General features: G+C 46.0%; 2 protein-coding genes across 3 annotated transcripts in view; both read left to right on the forward strand.

The window, feature by feature from the left end:
- Positions 1 to 4,930, forward strand: part of znf608 (zinc finger protein 608) — a 35,385-nt gene extending 30,455 nt beyond the window's left edge. The window contains exons 6-10 of one of the 2 annotated variants that reach the window (XM_061729771.1): positions 437 to 881; positions 2,073 to 2,230; positions 3,208 to 3,355; positions 4,258 to 4,311; positions 4,507 to 4,930. In XM_061729771.1, the coding sequence (XP_061585755.1) occupies positions 437 to 881; positions 2,073 to 2,230; positions 3,208 to 3,355; positions 4,258 to 4,311; positions 4,507 to 4,526 (825 nt within the window). In that variant the 3' untranslated portion in view covers positions 4,527 to 4,930. The remainder of the gene's footprint in view (positions 1 to 436; positions 882 to 2,072; positions 2,231 to 3,207; positions 3,356 to 4,257; positions 4,312 to 4,506) is intronic. The other variant, XM_061729773.1, reaches the window with a different exon arrangement.
- Positions 4,931 to 12,028: 7,098 nt separating this feature from the next.
- The window catches only part of cep120 (centrosomal protein 120), a 54,683-nt gene continuing 51,091 nt past the window's right edge, over positions 12,029 to 15,620 (forward strand). The window contains exons 1-2 of the mRNA XM_061729737.1: positions 12,029 to 12,260; positions 14,522 to 14,738. Of these exons, the coding sequence (XP_061585721.1) occupies positions 12,215 to 12,260; positions 14,522 to 14,738 (263 nt within the window). The 5' untranslated portion in view covers positions 12,029 to 12,214. The remainder of the gene's footprint in view (positions 12,261 to 14,521; positions 14,739 to 15,620) is intronic.

The following is a 15,620-nucleotide window of genomic DNA, read 5'->3' on the forward strand; positions in this document are numbered from 1 at the left end:
AACAGTGTTTCCTCTATAGTCTCCGGCAGCGGTGGGCCGCTCCGGCTAGCAAGAATCACTGAACAAACCGGTGAAAGTCCCTAAATTAGCTCTCCTTTGTCTTGAAATAACACCTACTACTACTACTAGTAGTACTACTGTCATTTAGCAGACGCTTTTATCCAAAGCAACTTACATCTGAGAGAACAAACACACCATTTCGCCCAGGGAGCAATGAGGGTTTAGGGCCTTGTTCAGACCCAAGCCCATCTCTGTAGCCACTAGAATACTACCCCACCTACGAGACTAATTGCTAATTGCTTGTAACCCTTTCAACTGCTGATGTAAACAAGGCCGAGATGTGAACACCAGACCGGCTCCCACCCACCTCTGCTAAAGAACCTATAGGTGAAACACTGCGACTAGCAACCAACTCTTGTTCCCCATTGATCTCTAGCCCTCAGACGGCCCCGGCTGGCCTCACCACCACCTCGGCCAGGGCCAGCCCGGGGATGAGGCCGAGGAAGGCGAGGCCGACGGCGGGAAAGAGTGTTGGGCCACCATGGAGCTGGCTGGAGCCAAGATGCCCTCGGGGGGAGGGCGAGGAGGAGACGCTAAGAAGAGTTCCCGAGGTCAAGGGTGCCACGAGCTCCTCGACGAGGAGGATCCCGACGGCCTGGAGGGCCTGGAGAACCTGGACCAGGACCAGGACCAGGACCCGATGGGGGGGCTGCTGTCCGAGGAGTCCCAGACGGCCCGGGCGGCGGTGTCCCCCCCCATGACGCCCCAGCAGCCCTACATCCAGTACCAGCACTCGTCCTACCCCCCTTACCTGGCCATGTGTGAGGGCGGGGGTTCGTACCGGGGGGGGGCGTCCCCGACGCTGGTCCACAGCTACCCAGGTAAGACCCGGACCACGGTTACATGATGTTTTTTAATTCCGAATGAATCATTCCGAAATAAATCCAAATTAAACTATTTTCTTTCGAGTTTACATGGAAATAGTAATTCCAAATTGAGGTTTACATGTAAAACACGTTTGATCGGTTTTATCCAATTCCTCTACAGGTCTGGGGGTTGGGAATGGTTCTGATTGGATAGGGGGGTGGACCGGAAGTTAAACTACCGGAAATTACATCTACCAGAAATTACATCTACCGGAATTTACGTCTATCATAAATTACGTCAACGGGAAATTACGTCTATCGGAAATTACATCTATCGGAAATTATGTTTACCGGAAATTACGTCTATCATAAATTACGTCTACCGGAAGTTACGTGTACCGGAAGTTACATCTATCTGAAATTACGTCTACGGGAAATTACGTCAACCGGAAATTACGTCTATCTGAAATTACGTCTACCGGAAATTACGTCTATCATAAATTACGTCTATCATAAATTACGTCTATCGGAAATTACGTCTACCGGAAATTACATCTAACCGAAATTATGTTTACCGGAAATTACGTCTACCGGAAGTTGCGTGTACCGGAAGTTACATCTATCTGAAATTACGTCTACGGGAAATTACGTCAACCGGAAATTACGTCTATCTGAAATTACGACTACCGGAAATTACGTCTACCAGAAATTACGTCTATCATAAATTACGTCTACCGGAAATTACGTCAACGGGAAATTACGTCCATCGGAAATTACGTCTATCGGAAATTACCCCTATCAGAAATTATGTCTACCGGAAATTACGTCTACCGGAAATTACGTCTACCGGAAATTAGGTCTACAGGAAGTTAACGTCTACTGGAAATGGCGTCTACCAAAAATTACGTCTATCATAAATTACGTCTATCGGAAAATACGTCTACCAGAACTTCCTTCCTTCCTTCCTTCCTTCCTTCCTTCCTTCCTTCCTTCCTTCCTTCCTTCCTTCCTTCCTTCCTTCCTTCCTTCCTTCCTTCCTTCCTTCCTTCCTTCCTTCCTTCCTTCCTTCCTTCCTTACTGTACGGGATCTGAACCTTGGTGTTGATAGTTAGCGAACAGATAACTCTTAACCAGGTAAACAAGCCCAAGTTTAGAGGATGTTCTATGTTCTACCCACAATCCTTTGCATGTGTGTCTGGTGTGCAGGTTTCCACTATCCTCTGTACGGGAAGACGGCGGGGAGGGAGGAGTCGGAGGTGACTCCGCCCACCAGGGGCGGAGCCATCAGCGGGAAGCCAATGGGAGACTCGACCTCGGAGCTGCTGCCGCAACCGAGTCACCAGTTCCTCGGAAAATCACCCGCGGTAAATACACCATTAATACACTATAAATACACCATTAATACACTATAAATACATCATTAATACACTATAAATACAGCATTAATACACTATAAATACACCATTAATACACTAGAAATACACCATTAATACACTAGAAATACAGCATAAATACACTAGAAATACACCATTAATACACTATAAATACACCATGAATACACTATAAACACACCATTAATACACTATAAATACACCATTAATACACTATAAATACACCACTAATACAAAATAAATATACTATTAATACACTATAAATACACCACTAATACAAAATAAATATACTATTAATACACTATAAATACACCATTAATACACTATAAATAAACCATTAATACACTATAAATACACCATTAATACACTATAAATACACCATTAATACACTATAAATACAGCATTAATACACTATAAATACACCATTAATACACTATAAATACACCATTAATACACTATAAATACACCATGAATACACTATAAACACACCATTAATACACTATAAATACACCATTAATACACTATAAATACACCACTAATACAAAATAAATATACTATTAATACACTATAAATACACCACTAATACAAAATAAATATACTATTAATACACTATAAATACACCATTAATACACTATAAATAAACCATTAATACACTATAAATACACCATTAATACAATATAAATACACAATAAATATACTATTAATCAGAATCAGAATCAAAATCAGAAAAAGCTTTATTGCCAGGTCAGACATAAATCAGACGAGAGAACTTGACTCCGGTTCACACCGATGGTGTCAAGGTGCAAAAAGACACCTCAGCACAGAAAAGCAACATACACACAACAGAACAACATCATAAGTCATGGTCTTTACTGTGTGTGTGTGTGTGTGTGTGTGTGTGTGTGTGTGCGTGCGTGCGTGCGTGCGTGCGTGCGTGTGTGTGTGTTCAGCCCGGAGAGAAAGGTTCCCCCGAGGAAGAGAGGGAGGCGGAGCGAGAGAGGAACCACCTGTCGTTCGCCCGACACCTGCACACACACCATCACACACACCTGGGGATGAGCTACAACCTGCTGACGGGCCAGTACGACATCTACCAAGGTACACACACTTATACACACACACACACGCACGCACGCACTCACGCACACACACACACACACACACACACACACACACACACACACACACACACACACACACACACACACACACACACACACACACACACACACAGTCCCTCAGCTGTGATATAATGAGCGTATACCATGGTACACACATATATGCCCTTATTTTTAACAGCTTGTGCTTTTTATTATTTTACTTCTTTTCTTATCATTTTATTTATTATTTTACCTCCTTTTCTCGTAATTTTATTTACTGTCTAATTATGTCTTGCTGCTTTTAATGTCGATGTAAATCACCTTGTGTTGAATTGTGCTGTATAAATAAACTTGCCTTACACTATTATGGATCAGCCCTGAATGCAGCGTTGTGACGTAGAATTGTCAAATTGGTTTAATTTACTGTACGAATTGTTACAGATTACTTTTGTAATCCTGTATCTGACCCGGTCTGTGTACCTTTTGAGCGTATAGAATCGTAATTCTTGCCATTGTAAGAATGAGATGTGCATGGAAGAGTATCAGGGCCAGGCAGGAGAAAAATAAACATAATATTTTAGAGGAGGAAGATTTGTTTTTCATTATGCACTTCGAGAAAAAAGTCCAAATGTCGAGAAAAAAGTCCAAATGTCGAGAATCATGTTGAAATACAATTTCAAGAGTCATAGAATTAATTGATTAATTAATAGAATTTAATTTATTAATTTAATTAAATGAATAAATAGAATGTCCACGTAATTTGTGCTGTTTCCAGGCACCAGTAAACATCAGCAGCTGGTTTGAGCCGCTTCACTGAACCACGTTGATGCCTCAACACATTTCCAGTGACGTTCCCGTCCAGGTTTCTCATAACTGACTCTTGTCTGTTCTGTGTTGCAGGTTTGAGCTCCAGGTCTCTGGTCTCCAGTCAGCAGGCGGGACATTCCTCAACGGGTACGTTGGAAACAACCACAGAGATGTGACTGAAAGGCTCATTTCGTGAAACCTCCTTTCAGTCGGTTCTGGAGGATTTCACCTTAAACTTCCTGAAAAGCTTTTTCCGATGGCTGTGACTTGAACTTGACCTCGTCAGCCGAACGTTGCACATGTACCTGAAGATCTTTGTTTCGTGTCTTTGTTTCTCCGCAGACGGCGAGGGGAAGAAGTAGGACCATGTGACCACGACTCCCATGAGGAGCAGATTTATGGATTTATGGGACATCGATTCCTCGGTGTTGAATAAGCTTCGCCTCGCTGAGAGGCAGAAACACAAACTCAAAGAAACTCTTTCATTTCTTACTGACGACGACCAGTTTTGTAACGAATCCCAGAGGAACCGGCCGAGGCGCTTTGTAATAACGGTGCATTTTGTAATAAACGTCCAAAATGTAATAACTTTTTTATTTCATTTTGTAATAAAGCCACATTTTGTAATAAATTTTGTTTTTGCATTTTGAGAAGATTATTATAAAATGAACTTGCAACTTTTTTATTTTCTAGGAAATGTAATAACACGGTGCATTATGTAATAAAACCTATTATTGCTGTTTTTTTAACAATTAATTTATACAAGAGTGACTTTTGTTGTTTTTTATGTAATTTCCTTCAGAGCTATGTAGCCTAATAAATCTATGTATAAAACTCCAAATATAACTTTAGTTTCCTATTTGAAGTTTGGAATTATATCGGCCAATATCAAACAAATAAACTATGTTTTAGAATTGTTATTACATAATGCACCATGTTATTACATTTTATAGAGAATAAAAAAGTTGCATTTTGTAATAATCTTCTCAAAATGTAATAACTTATTACATAATGCGGCAAATATATTACAAAATGTGTTGGGGTAGTTTATTACGAAATGCGGCTTTATTACAAAATGAAATGACAAAGTTATTACATTTTGGACGTTTATTACAAAATGCACCATTATTACAAAATGCAGCTCAACAAAAAGGAAGCCGTCGTCGTGTAAGACGACACGTCCCAGAGTTCATTTCTACGGAAACGCACATTAACGAGGGGAAACTTACGCTGACGATGTGACTGAATGTACTGAAGACGACTGACATTAGTGTTGGTTCACGCTTTTTTAACTCCTATTTGGAAAAAAAACAGCGTTAGAAAGCTAAAAGTATCTAATTATCCTTATTGTTCTGATCATAATTATTGACGTGGTCGTCCTCCTCCATCGTGCTGACGCCAACATTTGTATTGCTAACCTGTACTTGAGCGTAACCATGGTGATTGTACCGTCTTTCTGTGAGTAAACCTTCACATCGACCGACCAGCGCCGTGGAAACGGACGAGTGTCAGGGCCACGCGGGAGGAAAAATACTTTAGAGGGGGAGATTTGTTTTTATTGTGCACTTCGAGAAAAAAGACGAAATGTCGAGATTAATGTTGAAATACAATTTCGTGAATAAAGTCGAAGTAGACGTAATGGAGTGTAAAGTTAAGGCTACGTTTCTTAAGTTATGTAACTGCATATGAAAATTTTGACTTTTTTCTCGAAGTTCATAATGAAAAAAAATCTTATTAAAATATTATTTTATTTTTCTCTTGCCTGGCGCTAACACTCTTCCGTACTTGGAGGAGCCAGTGGTGTAAATATTCTGTACAGATTAACTGCAGACGCTAACATGCTAACATGCTTCATCGGACGCTTTGTTGATCCATCAGCCACGCAGAGGACTAGCTAGCTCCCACGCTAACTAGCTCTCAGCAGAGCCTCTGATAGCTAACTAGCTCCCAGCTGAGCCTCTGATAGCTAACTAGCTCCTAGCAGAGCCTCCGATAGCTAACTAGCTCCCAGCTGAGCCTCTGGTAGCTAACTAGCTCCTAGCAGAGCCTCTGATAGCTAACTAGCTCCCACACTAACTAGCTCTTAGCTGAGCCTCTGATAGCTAACTAGCTCCCAGCTGAGCCTCTGATAGCTAACTAGCTCCCACGCTAGCTAGCTCTCAGCAAAGCCTCTGATAGCTAACTAGCTCCCACGCTAGCTAGCTCTCAGCAGAGCCTCTGATAGCTAAGTAGCTCCCACGCTAACTAGCTCTCAGCAGAGCCTCTGATAGCTAACTAGCTCCCAGCTGAGCCTCTGATAGCTAACTAGCTCCTAGCAGAGCCTCCGATAGCTAACTAGCTCCCAGCTGAGCCTCTGGTAGCTAACTAGCTCCTAGCAGAGCCTCTGATAGCTAACTAGCTCCCACACTAACTAGCTCTTAGCTGAGCCTCTGATAGCTAACTAGCTCCCAGCTGAGCCTCTGATAGCTAACTAGCTCCCACGCTAGCTAGCTCTCAGCAAAGCCTCTGATAGCTAACTAGCTCCCACGCTAGCTAGCTCTCAGCAGAGCCTCTGATAGCTAAGTAGCTCCCACGCTAACTAGCTCTCAGCAGAGCCTCTGATAGCTAAGTAGCTCCCACGCTAACTAGCTCTCAGCTGAGCCTCTGATAGCTAACTAGCTCCTAGCTGAGCCTCTGATAGCTAACTAGCTCCCAGCTGAGCCTCTGATAGCTAACTAGCTCCCATCTGAGCCTCTGATAGCTAACTAGCTCACACGCTAACTAGCTCCCAGCTGAGCCTCTGATAGCTGACTAGCTCACGTGCTAACTAGCTCCCAGCAGAGCCTCTGATAGCTAACTAGCTCCCACGCTAACTAGAACCCTCGTCTGGATCCAAGATGGCCGCCTCCTCAGACTATGGACCAGAATGATGGCTCTCTGACAGCTGCCAATCAAAAGACCACGCCCCCTAATTATACATTCATTTGTTTAGCTTTATAATTTCACCTGACGAGGAAAAAAGAAATCCATGCTAGTTAGCTATCAGAGGCTCTGCTGGGAGCTAGTTAGCATGGGAGCTAGTTAGCTACCAGAGGCTCTGCTGGGAGCTAGTTAGCGTGGGAGCTAGTTAGAGGAGGGTTCTTGGATCCAGAGGCGGCCATCTTGGATCCAGTGGTGGGCAGGAACCGTTTTAATCGTGTCTGTTAGCGGTTAGCTCTGCCTCACCTTCTCGTGTCCCTGGTCATTTATTACTTGAATATAGTAAACTCTGTTTACAGACCCCGTTGTCATGGAGACGGGGTCGTTGTCATGGAAGCTGCTTTTGTTCCGTCTCTCTTTCATCCATCTGGTGAATCCAGTAACAGAAAACCGTGTAAACGTTAAAAACCCGCTGTTGCTTTTTTATACTGTATATGCCTTAATTCCTATGTTTGGCACAATCATGATTAAAGGATGTTTATATAAAACCTCTGGGGCGCCCCGTTCTTCTACTGATCAAGATTATATTTATGTGTGAACATGAAGAGTTTCCAACAACGTGGAAGAGTTTCTGCATCTGTAAAGTCTTTTTAATCCATTTAAAAGTCTTGAAAAAAACGAAAACAACTAATTATTTATTAATTTTCTATTTTTTAAACCCACTTCATCCTTTAGTAGGTTGGGGGGCCTGGTACCCTGGTAGTACCTGGTAGTACCCATGGTACTACTACTACATGGGTCAGGTAGATGGAAACAGGAGGGACAGAACTGAAACCGGGGGAAATGTATGCCGTCCCTAGGGCCGGGCCGACCGGTGAGACAGTTCGGGGGGTCGCCCTCGGGGCCGACCAGTGAGACAGTTCGGGGGGTCGCCCTCGGGGCCGACCGGTGAGACAGTTCGGGGGGGTCGCCCTCGGGCCGACCAGTGAGACAGTTCGGGGGGGTCGCCCTCGGGCCGACCAGTGAGACAGTTCGGGGGGTCGCCCTCGGGCCGACCAGTGAGACAGTTCGGGGGGTCGCCCTCGGGGCCGGGCCGTCCAGTGAGACAGTTCGGGGGGTCGCCCTCGGGGCCGGGCCGTCCAGTGAGACAGTTCGGGGGGTCGCCCTCGGGCCGACCAGTGAGACAGTTCGGGGGGTCGCCCTCGGGGCCGGGCCGACCAGTGAGACAGTTCGGGGGGTCGCCCTCGGGGCCGGGCCGACCAGTGAGACAGTTCGGGGGGGTCGCCCTCGGGGCCGGGCCGACCAGTGAGACAGTTCGGGGGGGTCGCCCTCGGGGCCGGGCCGTCCAGTGAGACAGTTCGGGGGGTCGCCCTCGGGCCGACCAGTGAAACAGTTCGGGGGGGTCGCCCTCGGGGCCGGGCCGACCAGTGAGACAGTTCGGGGGGTCGCCCTCGGGGCCGGGCCGACCAGTGAGACGGTACGGGGGGTCGCCCTCGGGGCCGGGCCGACCAGTGAGACAGTTCGGGGGGGTCGCCCTCGGGGCCGGGCCGACCAGTGAGACAGTTCGGGGGGGTCGCCCTCGGGGCTGGGCCGACCGGTGAGACAGTTCGGGGGGGTCGCCCTCGGGGCCGGGCCGACCAGTGAGACAGTTCGGGGGGGTCGCCCTCGGGGCTGGGCCGACCGGTGAGACAGTTCGGGGGGTCGCCCTCGGGGCCGACCAGTGAGACAGTTCGGGGGGTCGCCCTCGGGGCCGACCGGTGAGACAGTTCGGAGGGTCGCCCTCGGGGCCGACCAGTGAGACAGTTCGGGGGGGTCGCCCTCGGGGCCGGGCCGACCGGTGAGACAGTTCGGGGGGGTCGCCCTCGGGGCCGGGCCGACCAGTGAGACAGTTCGGGGGGGTCGCCCTCGGGGCCGGGCCGACCAGTGAGACAGTTCGGGGGGTCGCCCTCGGGGCCGACCAGTGAGACAGTTCGGGGGGGTCGCCCTCGGGGCCGGGCCGACCAGTGAGACAGTTCGGGGGGGTCGCCCTCGGGGCCGGGCCGACCAGTGAGACAGTTCGGGGGGTCGCCCTCGGGGCCGGGCCGACCAGTGAGACAGTTCGGGGGGTCGCCCTCGGGGCTGGGCCGACCGGTGAGACAGTTCGGGGGGTCGCCCTCGGGGCCGGGCCGACCAGTGAGACAGTTCGGGGGGGTCGCCCTCGGGGCTGGGCCGACCGGTGAGACAGTTCGGGGGGTCGCCCTCGGGGCCGGGCCGACCAGTGAGACAGTTCGGGGGGTCGCCCTCGGGGCCGACCAGTGAGACAGTTCGGGGGGGTCGCCCTCGGGGCCGGGCCGACCAGTGAGACAGTTCGGGGGGTCGCCCTCGGGGCCGACCAGTGAGACAGTTCGGGGGGGTCGCCCTCGGGGCCGACCAGTGAGACAGTTCGGGGGGTCGCCCTCGGGGCCGACCAGTGAGACAGTTCGGGGGGGTCGCCCTCGGGGCCGACCAGTGAGACAGTTCGGGGGGTCGCCCTCGGGGCCGACCAGTGAGACAGTTCGGGGGGTCGCCCTCGGGGCCGACCAGTGAGACAGTTCGGGGGGTCGCCCTCGGGGCCGACCAGTGAGACAGTTCGGGGGGTCGCCCTCGGGGCCGACCAGTGAGACAGTTCGGGGGGTCGCCCTCGGGGCCGGGCCGACCAGTGAGACAGTTCGGGGGGTCGCCCTCGGGGCCGACCAGTGAGACAGTTCGGGGGGGTCGCCCTCGGGGCCGACCAGTGAGACAGTTCGGGGGGTCGCCCTCGGGGCCGACCAGTGAGACAGTTCGGGGGGTCGCCCTCGGGGCCGACCAGTGAGACAGTTCGGGGGGTCGCCCTCGGGGCCGGGCCGACCAGTGAGACAGTTCGGGGGGTCGCCCTCGGGGCCGACCAGTGAGACAGTTCGGGGGGTCGCCCTCGGGGCCGGGCCGTCCAGTGAGACAGTTCGGGGGGGTCGCCCTCGGGGCCGACCAGTGAGACAGTTCGGGGGGTCGCCCTCGGGGCCGACCAGTGAGACAGTTCGGGGGGGTCGCCCTCGGGGCCGACCGTTGAGACAGTTCGGGGGGGTCGCCCTCGGGGCCGACCGTTGAGACAGTTCGGGGGGGTCGCCCTCGGGGCCGGGCCGTCCAGTGAGACAGTTCGGGGGGGTCGCCCTCGGGGCCGACCAGTGAGACAGTTCGGGGGGGTCGCCCTCGGGGCCGACCAGTGAGACAGTTCGGGGGGGTCGCCCTCGGGGCCGACCGTTGAGACAGTTCGGGGGGGTCGCCCTCGGGGCCGGGCCGTCCAGTGAGACAGTTCGGGGGGGTCGCCCTCGGGGCCGACCAGTGAGACAGTTCGGGGGGGTCGCCCTCGGGGCCGGGCCGTCCAGTGAGACAGTTCGGGGGGGTCGCCCTCGGGGCCGACCAGTGAGACAGTTCGGGGGGTCGCCCTCGGGACGTAGCAGGCGGGTCACACCGAACCCGAGGAGCCGGATTCGGGGGACCAGGACCATCAAAGGAGCTTGAACCGGGGCTGATGCGTCCGAGACCACCGCCCGAACAGGAAGTTCACCAAAACTGGATTTATTCAGTAAAATAAGAAAAATAGAGAAACATATTTTCTCATCAACAAAGCATATTTTACATAAACATATTTTAAAATTTTCAAGTAACAAAATAACATATTTTTATTTTATTGTCTGAAAATGGTTCAAATGTTATTTTTTTACTTGAAAATTTTAAAATATGTTTTGTTGATAAGAAAATATGTTTCTTTATTTTTCTTATTTTTGTGAGGGGGATATATATTGTTTTTCGGCACTACCTTGTTCTCTATAGCTGATATAACATGAATTACTCCTATGTGGGATCAATAAAGTTCTTATTTTTGCCATCTGAGAAAATTAAATATATTATATTTGTTCCTAACTGTTTCCCAAGTATATTAGTGCGTGTGTGAATGAATAAATGAGACGTAAAACGTACATTTCTTTGTAGAAAGGCGCTTTATGAAAATAAGGGAAAAAGAGGAAAAAAGAGGAAAAAAGGAGGAAAAATTTTGAAAAAATTAGGAAAAAAGAGGAAAAAAAGAGGAAAAAAGGGAGGAAAAAAGATAAAAAAAGAGGAAAAATAGGAAAAAAGAGAAAAAAGAGAAAAAACAAGAAAAATAAAGAAAAAGAGGAAAAAATTACGTGTGTGAATGAATAAATGAGACGTAAAACGTACATTTCTTTGTAGAAAGGCGCTTTATGAAAATAAGGGAAAAAGAGGAAAAAAGAGGAAAAAAGGAGGAAAAATTTTGAAAAAATTAGGAAAAAAGAGGAAAAAAAGAGGAAAAAAGGGAGGAAAAAAGATAAAAAAAGAGGAAAAATAGGAAAAAAGAGAAAAAAGAGAAAAAACAAGAAAAATAAAGAAAAAGAGGAAAAAATTACGTGTGTGAATGAATAAATGAGACGTAAAACGTACATTTTTTGTAGAAAAGAGGAAAAAAAGATGAAAAAAGGAGAAAAAAGAGGAAAAGAGGGAAAAAATTAGGAAAGAAAGAGGAAAGAAAGAGAAAAAAAGAGGAATAAAAAAGAAAAAAGGAGGAAAAAAGAGGAAAAAAGTGCGTTTGTGAATGAATAAATGAGACGTAAAACGTACATTTCTTTGTAGAAAGATGCTTTATGGAAATAAGGAAAAAAGAGGAAACAATGAGGAAAAAATTAGAAAAAATAGGAAAAAAGTGGAAAAAAGGGAGGAAAAAAATTGAAAAAATGAGGAAAAAAGAGAAAAAGAGAGAAAAAGAGGAAAAAATTACGTGTGTGAATGAATAAATGAGACGTAAAACGTACATTTCTTTGTAGAAAGACGCTTTATGAAAATAAGTCAATTTACTTGTATCAGTTTACAGCATGGGAGGAGGAGGAAGAGGAGACGATGCTGTGTATTGTAATCCTTGTCAATAAAGATTGATTTAAAAAAAAGAAGAAGCAGCTTCCGGTGGCGCCAAAGTCTGGCAACACCGCGGCAGTTTAACGGTTTAACAGTTTAACAGTTTAACCGGGTTCTCCGGGGTTAATTAGTTAAATCTGTTTCCCTCCGCGGGTCAAAACGGAGTAAATGAGCAGATAAACGCGGACTTTTATCAGTGTTTTGAAGCCACAGCTGCACAAATGTGGAAATGTCGAAACCGGAGCAACTTCTCATCGTTGTGTCGGTGCTGGAAGGTGCGTTTAAACTTACACTTTTACACTGTCTGTTTGACACAAAACGCGTGTTTTAACTCTTTAAAAGGGGGGATATTGGTGGTTAAAGTGCGTTGCTGGCGTCATTAGTAACGAATTAACGTGTTAAAGTGTTAAAGTGCCGGTTTTTATCCGGGGGTTGCCAGGTCCGGCGGAGAAACACGCGGATCTGAGAACAACAATAACAAGCTGGAACCACGTGACCCGCCGGGGCGGTGACGTCACCAGCCCAGTTTTTTAACTTTATTTAACATTTCAATTTACAAAATTCCTTTGAGGAAACATTGCCTGCATCTGAAACATTAAAAGCTCCCAACACACAATTATACACATTTGTATAATTCTATAAAATTCTATAATTTATTGATATAGCGCCAAATCATAACAAAGATCATCAGATGACACTTCACAACATGAAAAACAGATAAAAGTGATCAGATATAACATCATAAACTAATGTATAAAACATAAGCATCAGTGATGAAAGTGATCAGATTTCACACATCGTAAAATAAAACACAAGCATCAGAAAATAAGGTTCCAAATAAGTACCGGTATATTAAATCTACTAAAGCCATATTTTATTCGCAGTCAGATTATCTGAGAGATTGTTGGGATGATTTGATGAAGAGACGGTTTCTCTAAACATGTTTGTAGGTGGATGGATAGATAAAAATATCATTATTTAAAACGTGATATTATTTTATTCTTTGACGTCTCATTGTAAGATTTAAAGGATGATTTGATGAAGAGACGGTTGAAGCTAAAGATGTTTGTAGGTTGACATTACAGACACTAATGTTCCCTGAACCTCCCTGCATTTGAAGCTAAAGACGGTTGCAATCCTGGGAGAACGTGCTGACAGAGTACTATAATATATGATATATACACTATAAAAATCTACTATAACGTGCTGACAGAGTACTATAATATATGATATATACACTATAAAAATCTACTATAACGTGCTGACAGAGTACTATAATATATGATATATACACTATAAAAATCTACTATAACGTGCTGACAGAGTACTATAATATATGATATATACACTATAAAAATCTACTAGAACGTGCTGACAGAGTCTTGGTCCAGACCTGGTGACGTCACGTACGACCACAATCCTAATCACTAATTAATCACAATCAGTCCAATTTCAAGCCAATTTCTAGGCAAATCAGTTGATGGAAAAAGTTTAAGCACTGTACTATTTGTGGCTACTTTGATTGAATTATTGATTGTGATGATGACGATGATTTTGATTTGTTTTTTATCCTTTATCTTATCTTTTATCTCTTATCTTTTTCTTATCCTGTGGTTTTTAATTTTTAATTTTCTTGATCTCAATGTTTTATCTTTGTGTCTGTGAAGCGTCTTTGAGATCTTTCAAAAGCGCTCTATAAATAAAATTGATTATTATTATTATTATATTATTATTATTAATTGTCAGGTTATATTTATTTAATTTGACAGGAGTTGTATACAGGCCTGTGTTGAAAAAATCGATTTTCTAATTCTAAATCAATTCTCTTAAAAATCGATTTGTATGTCTAAAGATAGATTGATTTTTATTTTTATTTTTATTCCCCCCCCCCATTATTACATTTTCGCCCGGTGAACTTTAATCCCAGTAGCCGCCTCATTTAATTCACACATGCACTGTTGAATTTATTTCTTTTTTTGCACTTTAAATGGATATTGACAGGCAAATTTGAGTTATTTATTTCTTAGTTATTTATTTCATACAAATAATTTTTGGAATTTTTTAGTTTTAACCCAAAAAAGGAATGTTTTGTTGCACACCAGAATAACTGTGTTTGCCTTTAAATATGTTTAAAGGTAAGAAAACATTTTTCATGTCTGAGCATGATGTTACAAACCAAACATTTCCTCCTCTTTCTTCTTCCTTTAACGTGCGCGGCGTCAGCGCGTTGTGCCGCGTTAAACGTAGTCCGGGTAAACACGATGCTTTGAGCTGCAAAATTAAACCATTCCTGGAGGCAGAGAAGATTCCTCCATCATTTTTTGTAATGAATTACTGGAATTATTCGAGGAATCGTTTCAGCCCTAAACTGAACATATTTATTGTATTAACGTGTCCTCGTCCTGCAGGCCGTCACTTCCCCCGTCTCCCCCGTCTCCCCCTGACGGTGATCTGTGTTTCTCCCCCGTCTCCCCCTGACGGTGATGTGTGTTTCTCCCCCGTCTCCCCCTGACGGTGACCTCTGTTTCTCCCCCAGGCCGTCACTTCCCCCGTCTCCCCCGTCTCCCCCTGACGGTGATGTGTGTTTCTCCCCCAGGCCGTCACTTCCCCCGTCTCCCCCGTGTCTCCCTCACCGTGACCTCCAGCTTCGACGGGGAGCAGCTCAGCACCGACCCGGTGGATCATGTGGAGACGCCGCAGTTCAACACGGAGCTAGCATGGGAGCTGGACCGCCGCGCGCTGCACCGACACAGGTTAGCCGGGGTCAGGGGTCACGCGGGGGTCACGCTGCACCGACACAGGTTAGCCGGGGTCAGGGGTCACGCAGCACGACACAGGTCAGGGGCAGCCCCCCTGGTCTCTCACTCAGAAGGCACGCCGGTTTCCCCCAGTGTCCAGCCGCGGTACTGCAACAGAAAACCCCATGGGACCCAGAAAGCTTTTTTCCCATAGACCGCAATAGTAAAAGATCGTCCTCTAAAACTGTTCACAGGAACCTCCAGCTGTAATCACCGGCAATTACTAATCTTTGTATTCTATATTTTTAAGTCATGGACTTTATATCCGTCAAAAATGTTTTATAACGGCCAGAAAAGTCAAAGAAAAGTTTCTTTCTGGGCGTGACGTCACGGCTGACGTCACAGCCGTGTCTGTGCATTCCACGGATGTTTATATTAATATATATTATATAATTATATTATATTAATACATTAATAATATATGTAATACTATACATGTAATAATATACATTAATTTATATATTATATTAATATATATTATATAATTATATTATATTAATACATTAATAATATATGTAATGCTATACATGTAATAATATACATTAATTAAGATATTATATTAATACATATTATATTAATATTCGCGTCATTGCCCCGGGGCATGATGGGAGGCCCCAGAGCATCATGGGAGGTGACTCAACTGAGCATGCTCTATGGGCCCGTTAACGCGGAAGTAAACCCGGAAGTCAGGAACTTTTCAGCGTATGCGCCGCTGAGCAGAATGCATTGAAATGAACGGCGGCCATTTTCCTATCTCCTATCCAGTTATTTAATACATCCATGGTCAGGGGTCACGCTGCAGCGACACAGGTTAGCCGGGGTCAGGGGTCACGCAGG

The sequence above is a fragment of the Cololabis saira genome, chromosome 9 (genome assembly GCF_033807715.1).
Source record: "Cololabis saira isolate AMF1-May2022 chromosome 9, fColSai1.1, whole genome shotgun sequence".
Taxonomy (NCBI): domain Eukaryota; kingdom Metazoa; phylum Chordata; class Actinopteri; order Beloniformes; family Belonidae; genus Cololabis; species Cololabis saira.